The 9,970-nt window shown below is 32.1% G+C and overlaps 1 protein-coding gene across 2 annotated transcripts; it reads left to right on the forward strand.

The window, feature by feature from the left end:
* Positions 1 to 959: 959 nt before the first annotated feature.
* On the forward strand, positions 960 to 6,872 carry LOC105833550 (vesicular inhibitory amino acid transporter). 2 transcript variants are annotated; one of them, XM_012675401.3, is made up of 4 exons: positions 960 to 1,389; positions 2,490 to 2,813; positions 3,369 to 3,501; positions 4,613 to 6,872. In XM_012675401.3, the coding sequence occupies exons 2-4, from the start codon at positions 2,509 to 2,511 to the stop codon at positions 5,795 to 5,797; spliced, it is 1,623 nt and encodes a 540-aa protein (XP_012530855.1). In that variant the 5' UTR covers positions 960 to 1,389; positions 2,490 to 2,508; the 3' UTR covers positions 5,798 to 6,872. The 2 variants fall into 2 exon arrangements, with proteins under 2 accessions (XP_012530855.1, XP_012530847.1); XM_012675393.3 differs by lacking the exon at positions 960 to 1,389 and adding an exon at positions 1,890 to 2,423.
* The last annotated feature ends 3,098 nt before the right edge of the window (positions 6,873 to 9,970 follow it).

Below are 9,970 nucleotides of genomic sequence, written 5' to 3' on the forward strand. Positions count from 1 at the left end.
AAACACTAAAAAATTTAGAGTTGCCACTTTAATTTTATTTCAGATGACTATTATAATATTGAAATAAAAATATATTTTGCTAAAATTGATCAAATTATAGAAGTACACACACACACACACACACACACACACACACACACACACACACACACACACACACACACACACACACACACACACACACACACACACACACATATATATATAATCTTCAATAATTTCAACGTTTAATGTTTTAAATTTAAACATGGTTTAAAACTGAAATATTTTAAGTATTTAAAAAATAAAGACAGAACTGTTATTTTAAAAGATTTTTACTAAAGTATATTAGAGGATCTTGATATTTTCTATCCAAGTAATCTTTTAATTTATATGTATAAAAATTGCATGACATTCTATTGATTTTCTAAAATGTCGAAATATTGCTATAGCCATTTAAATACTAAATATTTATTTTGATTATCTATTTGATATTATAAAAGAAATGCAGTTTTAAAGTTTTTTTATATTAAAACGTATTTAATTAAAAAATATTAAAATATTGAAACGTTTTATTTTTCTATATCCGTCTTTTAAGTACTTAAAACTACTTTGGTTTTAAATGGTGTTTAAGATTAATACACTTAAACGTTTAAAAGTAAAATGTTTAATGACTTTAAACATTTTTTAATCTAAACCATTAAAACTAAAATATTTTTAAATATTTAAAAACCGAGATAGAAGTAAATTTTTAAACATCTTAAAATCGGAAACTTTATCTAAGTGTGATTGATTTAATATTAATTGTTAAATAACAAAGAAACAAAGCGAAGAATGCGAGCGGCGATCCAATCCGTATTTGGTTGGTTTAAGAGCCGCGGGTGTTATCCCACCCTCGGTTTCGGGAATGCGCGGATACAGCATTATACGAGAGGCACGCGCGCGAGAAGATGATGCGGCTTTCTCTCTCCCTCTTTCGTGGAGAGAGCATCGATCGAATCCTGCGCATTCGGGGGTGGCTGGCCATATTACTGGCTCCCGCGATCTCCCGATCCCTTAAAACGCCGCCGTGTCCCCGTGTCTTGCCGCTGGTCGATGCCGCGGATCGACGGGTTCGCCGCAATTCTCGCCTCGCAAGTAATCGCGGTGTAGATCATAGGATCACCGGGCAACGCATCCGTCGTCATCATGCGGCTCCACAATCCGACTAGTAGCTAGGTAGCTGTCGCGCATTTCCTCGCTTCGATTCCTTCCTCCATTCCTCTTTTTTTCTTTCACTTCGCCTCTTCATGAAGCCCCGCTTGCGTCCGGGGTTGCGGTTTTTTTTAATTTAGTCGTTTCCAACGAAGAAATCAAGAGGCGGGATTTCCCAGGAAAAACGTTCGAGGCGACCACCGAATTTGCTGTTTGGTAAGCACGATTGTCTCATCAATGATGTTAACACTACGTACTAGTGGAATATAAGAATTCTGAGAATCGTTTCACATATGAGAAGTACGGTTTTGTTGAAGTATCTAAAAATTTAGCTAAATACAGATTTAAAAAAATTTTGTTGTTAGACCATTAAAATATTTATATAGGACATTCAAGCGTGATAATGCTGTCAAAAAAATTTGACATTCTAGCAACCACCTTGGACGTCTTAAATAATTATTTTGACAGTCTGACAGAAATTATTTTCACAGAACTGCATTTATATTTAAAAAAGAGGTGTAATTTAAAGACATTAAAATGTTTTGTTTCCGTCTTCGTTTTTTGAATATATTATTGTAAAAATATTTTAATTTTAAATGGTGTGTTTAGATTTAAAACATTTAAACATTTAAAAGTAAAATCTTTAACAGTTTTAGTGTTTTAAATCTAAACAAAGTTTAAAACAAAACATTTTTAAGTATTTACAAAACGGAGACGCAGAAAGATGAAAATAATATGTTAATATTTTGAAATTAAACACTTGTTTTTTTAATATAATTGTGATAGTCTAATAAAAATCGCAAATTTGTATCTACATTCAAAAAAGATGTAAAGAGAATTAAATCCAAACACTGTTTAAAACATTTTTTAAGCATTTAAAAACCGGAAATAATACGTTTTAGTATCTGAAAAATTAAATATTTTTTTTTAGTGTAGTAAATTAAATTAAATTTTTAGATTAGACTTTAACAACATCATTCTTTCTGTGTATCACTTTTGTGTGACGAGAGAGAGAAATCTCAATGTATCTATCCCCTTTACACGTATTCTCTTTACACGTCGCATCACCTATATCACTAATTTACATGTTTTTCTTATCTGCACTTACATATTCTCTATTCTATGCAACACCTCTGCAACACCTGCAAGACACGGACGATTTAAATTTGGATAGCCGAAGTAATGTCCGACACTCCACCTTATCTCGCTAGGAAATGCTATTCTTCACTTCCTCCACCTCTTCAGTCAATGTATCTAAGTTTACGTGCGGGATTGCATCTATAAAATTACATCTATAATTAAACATATCGCCGTAGTGGCAACAAATAGGGAGAAATGGCGTATTTCCGTGGATATTACATACCTTCCTTCGGAGCAACGGTCAACGTCGCCTGGGAAACCTTGAAGGCCAAATGGCCAGAGAACAGTCCGTGCATGGAGCTGATCCGCAGCGCCGGCGGCGTCGGCGGCGGTAGTATGGGCCAGGGACAACCCCAAGGCCGGCCCAGTCAAGGCCAATTCAAGTCCTTCGACGAGGGTCATGATAACACCGAGATGATGACCATGAACGGAGATCAGGCTTATCGAGATCAGAACAACGTTGGGATCGCCGAGGATTCCTTCAGCTACCAGAGAAGCGGGTAAGACCGATATATGAATCGGCATCACTCACATTTAAAAAAACTTGTGTTAAACTTAAGCTCAAAATTGCTCGAAACAATTTACTCGAATTTTTGTGTTAATTTAACATAAGATGAATACGTTATAAAATAGGACAAATATTATGTTAAAAAATGTAATACTTTAGAAGTAAATTGCATATTTTTTAGTAAAATTAATGGAAAAATATTTTTATTTTATTTATTTTAGAATTAATCAGGTTCAAGTAGTAATTAGTTAAAAAATTAATAATTTTTTCTCTTATTTTTGAAATTTTTTAACATTTTAAACTTCAATATTACTATTATTTGTTTGTTTATTTATTTATAAATTATTTTAATATTGAAACAAGTTGAACATCAATTTAACACAAAATATTCAAATAGATAGTTACATTAATTATATCAAATTAACACTCGAGCATGTTAAACAATTAACTCAAAATTTTAACAATAACGAATTTTAATACAAATATAAAATATTTTTACTATATTATTTAGGTTTAATTGATCATATATATCATACTCCGATTTCAGAGACAAAGTTAGAACCGGAAGCATGAGCAGTGGAGAGTTTAGCGAATATGACGAGGGTGGCGGAGAATTTGGTGCGGCGGGTGTCAAGATCAACGAGTGGCAAGCCGCTTGGAACGTTACAAATGCCATTCAGGTACCGCAGACTCAAAGATGGAATTTCTAATAGCCCTACACGCGAAATTGTTTTGGTTTTAGAAAAAAGAAAAATTTTAATGAGATTTTAATAAAACTCTACTGAGATTTCCGTGATATTTGGTTAAATTTTATTTTAAAATATTTTGATTGGTGATTTTACCAAAATTTTATCAAAAATTTATTAGTTTTAATAAAATGTTGTTAGTCATTTAAAATTTTTTAAGAATGTTTTTAAAGTATCCATTTTTTGTTAATTAAAAAAATTTATTATTATTATTATAATTTTAATAAGATCTTACAAGACTAAAAACGTTGAGGTTATAACATTTAAAAAAGTTTTAAGAAAGTGGAAATGAGTCATAAATTTTTATTCATATGGATACGGTTTCATTGATATAGATTAATTTATTCAATTTGATGCTAGAAATGTTAAAAAAATATTTGATTAAAATCAATCAGAACAAATAATTTTGTTAATTAATTAAGCAAAAAAGCATTTATAGCGTTAATTTGACTACGTTTTACATTTTTTAATAAAAGAGCTTTTGGTATTATCATCTTTAAAGCAGTAAGTGAATAACATTTAAGTGATAAAAATAATTTATTTTATTTAAAACTATTTTCTTTACAATATTAATAAATACTAAAGAAAAAACAATTTAAAAGAATTTATATTAATGACTTAAATGTAATTGTTGACACATTTTTACTAGTAACATTATATTAAAAAATAATTGTATACTTTATAAATATTTTATTTTTTAATTTTAAATATTTTTTATAAACTTTATTCTTCTTTATAAAGTTTTGTCAAAATTCTTATGTTTCCTTTAAATTACTTAAAACTCTCCTTCCTATGAGATTTAATACTATTTTGGAAATTATGTTGTATTATATTATTATGTGAAAAGACTAGAGAACTTCTTTAAAATTACGAAAAATTATTATAAAATAATGCGGTACTACTATATATTATTACAACTTACTAGAATTGGGCAATAACTTGTTAAAAAGTAAAAAATTAAGTAAATCAATTTTTAACTTTAACTAGTTATTTTTTAAATACACAAATTTTAACTTATTAATCCGTTTCCTTGCGAATTTTTTAGGGAATGTTTATTGTCTCTCTGCCGTTCGCCGTTTTGCGTGGCGGTTACTGGGCGATCGCCGCGATGATCGGCATTGCGCATATTTGCTGCTACACCGGCAAGATTCTAGTCGAGTGCCTCTACGAACTGGACTCGGTGACGGGTCAGCGTGTGCGCGTACGGGACTCGTACGTGGCCATCGCCAAGGAATGCTTCGGGCCTAGGTGGGGCGCCCGCGCCGTTAACATCGCGCAGATCATCGAGCTGCTAATGACCTGCATCCTGTACGTAGTCGTATGCGGCGATCTGATGATCGGCACCTTCCCCGAGGGCGCGATCGACACCCGCAGCTGGATGATGCTGATCGGCATATTTCTGCTGCCACTCGGCTTCCTCAAATCCTTGCAGCATGTCTCGGTGCTGAGCTTCTGGTGCACAATGTCTCACCTCTTCATCAACGCGATCATCATCGGTTACTGTATCCTGGAGATTGGTGACTGGGGTTGGTCGAAGGTGAAGTGGACGATTGACATGGAGAATTTCCCGATCTCGCTCGGCGTAATCGTCTTCAGCTACACATCGCAAATCTTTTTGCCGTCTCTCGAGGGCAATCTTATTGATCGCTCTAAGTTCGACTGGATGTTGAATTGGAGCCACATTGCCGCGGCCGCGTTTAAGTCGCTCTTCGGCTGGATCTGCTTCCTGACCTTTCAGAACGACACACAGCAGGTCATCACGAACAACCTGCACTCGGCTGGTTTCAAGGGTCTGGTGAATCTGTGCCTGGTCGTCAAGGCTGTGCTTTCATATCCCCTGCCGTACTATGCGGCTTGCGAGCTCCTTGAGCGCGCCTTTTTCCGCGGCCGGCCAAAGACGCTATTTCCAACCATCTGGACGGTGGACCACGAGCTCAAGGTCTGGGGCCTGGCCTGGAAGGTCGGCGTGATCGTGTTCACCATTCTGATGGCGATCTTCATACCGCACTTCAGCATATTGATGGGCTTCATCGGTTCCTTTACCGGTACCATGCTGTCGTTTATCTGGCCCTGCTACTTCCATCTGAAGCTGAAGAGGAACTCTATGGAGTGGAGCGCCGTCGCGTACGATTGCTTCGTCATCTTCCTCGGTATTCTCTTTGGCGTGATCGGCGTCTATGATTCCGGTACCGCGCTGATCAATGCCTTCGAGATCGGCTTGCCCTTCTGAGCGATCTCGCCTCAGCTAGGTCACATTGTTGTTCTTGTCCCAAAATCCTTGCACCAAAATATTGCGAACGCATTCTCTGGAGTCGCCTCCGAAATATTTGATTCTCGATTTTAACATGTTGTTCGGTATTCATGCAATAATGCATTGCTGATGCACGCGGGAGACTACGTCCAAAATTCAAACTGAAACGATAAATAGATAGTGAACTTTGTGATTTAGAAAAGTTAGAAAGCTTCTGAATAACATTTTGATCGATAATCAGCAATACTTTTTTATAAAGTATGTTAATACGAAATTGAGAATATGTATATAAATACGAAATTTTTTTTTACAAATGTAATTTTATAAAATTCTCTAAATTTGAGACATATCATTAAATCGAGAATCAAATATTTCACATGTTTCAGGGCGATTAATTCGTACAAGAATTTTGTATGTAACGCTATATCTATTTTCTGTTGCATATTATTTTAATATTTTCATTATTTTGATGAAAGTACTGAGCGATTATTTTTTTTTTTTTAACGATCTTTAATTGATCAAACGATTAAAATGTAAGAGCGTCGTTTTCCAATCGTGTAAAAATCGCGCTTTAATAATCGTAAAGCTAGTCTTTCAGTAATGTCTTCCAGAATAAGATAATATTGCTAGAAAACTATTATATTTGTATTTATAATGGTATGTTTAGTTTCACGTTTCAGTTCTTCACGTTGCCAATTTACATTTAAATTATTTCAAATTAATGATTTTAAAGCAATTATGCGCCATCCAACTTTTTCAATGCGACAATTTTAAGCGAATAATTTTTAGAAACGTCAAGAAAATCAAAAGTAGACAAGGACATACTATTTTCTAAGGTCAATTATAATATTTTTTTAAACTTCTTTTACGAAATTTTTTCTTAGAATTCTTTATATAATTTCTTAAAATGCCTCTATAAATTTTACATTTTTTGTATTATTTTACAATTTTTTAAGAAATTTTCTCATATTTGTTAATTGCAAAATACTTTTTAAAATATTCTAAGAGTTTTTATTCTATTTTCGAAGAAAACTTAACATCTGAAGTTTAAGATGATTTTCAAAAAATTTCATAAATTTTATAATATTAAAATGTTTTTTTTATCTGTTTTTTTAAGTAAAATGTTTTGATCTTAAACGGTATTTAGATTTAAATACTAAAACGCTAAAAAATTGCAATTTTTAAAAGTTTTAAATTTTTTAGTGTTTTAAGTCTAAACACAGTTTAAAACTAAAACATTTTTTAATGTTTAAAATATGAAAAATTCTTAAAACTATATGAGGTATGAAAATTTTTTTTATCAGTATGTAGCTGGAAAGAGTTTAAAATTCCGTTGTACGTTTTACATTTTGACCAGGATTGCAACATTTCTATAAATGTGAAGGATTTATTCTATTCGTCAAGTCTTCCAATCCCCGAATTCACTTCGTATTCGGGAGCCTTTCAATAAAATGAGCGCTCGTTCGCACATTTCGAACGTGACAATAAAACACGAAGTAACGAATGTCTTCCACGATGCAACAGCAAGCGGAGCGCAGCCTAACTAGTAGTTGACTGTTACAGTTTTCTGGATTTTATAATTATATCGCTGCGGAATTGTATACTGGTATATATAATTTTTATGCGACGCGTTGAATTGCGAATCGCGACGACGGAACGCGACGGCGGTCTCGTCGTGTTATGTTAGCGATACGTTAGCTGTTAGTTATCGATGACGAATCTGCCAAACAACTTTTGGGACAAAAGTCCGCCGTGACGGTGTCCCGTCGCCGTACAAACGAGACGCAAAGCGATGCGTAAACAGTTGTGTACAACCGAGTACAATTAGTTGTATAATCCAACGTCTTCCAAGATCGTATAGATCATTAGCTTAAGGAGTATAGACAATGTAGTCGTTCCATGAAACTGCAGAATGTCGCGACAGCTCGAGAAGCATTTTATATACTTTAAAATTGTTCAGACGATTAGCACCATCCCAATTCTTGGAGATTATAAAAAATCATTTATAAATTCAAACATTTTTGCACTTGGATTTTTAAGATGATAATGTTTGGTTTGATTTTATATGTCTTCAGAGATTTGAGATTTACAAAAATGATAGACTTTTTGAATTATTGAATGGGTTTTTGAATTCGTGAGTGTGTTTAGATATGTACATAAAGATTTGTCTCTTTAATTGTATCTTTAAAGTCATGATAATTGTAGGATATAACAGGCGTTAAAGAATTTCGCTACACTCTTAATAAAATTTTAACAAATTTACTATAATTTTAATAAAATTTCTAATTTTAATAAAATTTTAACTTTATTAAAATTTCACTAAAATTATAATAAAATCTTCGATGTTTATGTTGTTCTCGATTATTATAATTTTGAAGATTATTGTAAATTTTAAAAGAAAATTTTCTTGATATATAGATTTTTTATAAAAAAAATATTTTTTTAAGATCCTTGAGACTTATAAATTTTCTCGAGATCATACTCGCGACCGTTCTGTAGATATGGGAAATTCGCAGGCTAAACGCGTTAATAATCGTGACACGAGTCTTCCAATAATGTCTTCCAGAACAATAATATTAATAAAAAATAATAACAATATTACTATATAACTGATGTATTACTATTTATTGAACAAAAAAATCTTTGTCGAATGATATCAAACGTTATATTGAGAATTGTAGACGTTAAGAGTTAAGTCATAAGTCACGATCATGTATAATTGATGTTTCATATCAAGGAATATATCAATGATATACATAATGTAAGTAAAATCATGCTGTTCACGAAAATCCATTTAGATCGTTAACGAGGGATCAGCCTACTCCTTTGTATTAACAATAATGATCAAATGATCAAAAGTGATTGAATGAGAATTGTGTTAAAATCTTCTCTTCGTGATTATCGGATGATAATAAATTGATATACATACGTACATCTGTCCTATAAAATTTAATTTTGGTTTTTGATATATTGTGAAACAACTCTTCCAATAATGTCTTCCGGAATGATCTCTCATTAGCCTTGAGAGAAAAAAATAGTATTCTGCAACGTAAAATCCGTTATAAAAATTCAGAGAAAAACGTAGATTATTGTAGCTAATCACGACGAGACACTTCGAGAACTGACGTCTCAACGCAGGCGAAAGCGAGCAAGTATAGGCTTCTAAAGCGCTTTTACAGAAATATATTCATATTTTGTGGCGTTTCGAGAAGAGCAAACTTCGTCGATGTTGTGTAGGCAGAATATAAACCTATAAACGTTATAAAATGATGTAAAGCGGCCTCCGTATTGTGAAAAATATGAAAATACATTATCTGAAGTACGAAGAGTGATAATATATTAACAAAATTTTACGGACGTATACTTGATTTTTTCACCCAATAATATATTATACGATATGTACGTTATTTCTTTAAAAAATTACCTACAAGTATTCGTTTTCAGAATTAAACGGTGGATAAAATGGGTCTATTTTCATCACCAAAGGGGCAAGTAAAAACAATATTTTTTACTGTCAAAAAGGTATTAAAATCAACATATGAAGTCCTTAAATATATAATATTGTAAATTATTATTGCTGAGCTTTATATGAACATATTAGTTCTTCTGTTAGGAAAACATGATAAATAGGTAATGTGTTCTCATCTCTATATATATAATAAAAAATTATAATATAATACAAAATTATTAATATTTAAAAGCAAAGGCATTATTCATGAGAATTATCTTAAATACTGATTACGACACAGAGAACATTGTTAATTACGCTTTTTAAGGATTTTTTACCGGAGGAAAAGTCTTACAGGACTTTTTTATTTTCTATTTTATTGTAATATTTTCTATTGTAACACTCTGGAAACTGTAAAATTTGCATAAAAATATTTTTAAGTATTTTAAGACTCATTTTGATAAGGCCTTTACCTTTTTTACTTATTAATTTTTTTATTCACATATTGATCGATTTTTATTAGTACTACAGTTTATTACAGTTTTACACTTTCGTTATAACATATCGTTCTCATAATATTCTTCTTCTCATAAATTTTATAATCTCATATGTTGACATTAATACTTTCCCGGAAAATTCAAATAGACATTTTTTTTAAGTTAGAATCGAATTTGATAGCTTAAGTTATAAAAAAAAATCTTTTT

This window comes from Monomorium pharaonis, chromosome 11 (genome assembly GCF_013373865.1).
Source record: "Monomorium pharaonis isolate MP-MQ-018 chromosome 11, ASM1337386v2, whole genome shotgun sequence".
Taxonomy (NCBI): Eukaryota; Metazoa; Arthropoda; class Insecta; order Hymenoptera; family Formicidae; genus Monomorium; species Monomorium pharaonis.

Bases quoted from the DNA above. Each gene is read 5' to 3' on its own strand.
- LOC105833550 (XM_012675401.3), top strand. From the start codon at position 2,509: ATGGCGTATTTCCGTGGATATTACATACCTTCCTTCGGAGCAACGGTC. The intron at 2,814-3,368 runs GTAAGACCGATA...CTCCGATTTCAG, and splicing joins TTCAGCTACCAGAGAAGCGG to AGACAAAGTTAGAACCGGAA. The intron at 3,502-4,612 runs GTACCGCAGACT...CGAATTTTTTAG, and splicing joins ACGTTACAAATGCCATTCAG to GGAATGTTTATTGTCTCTCT.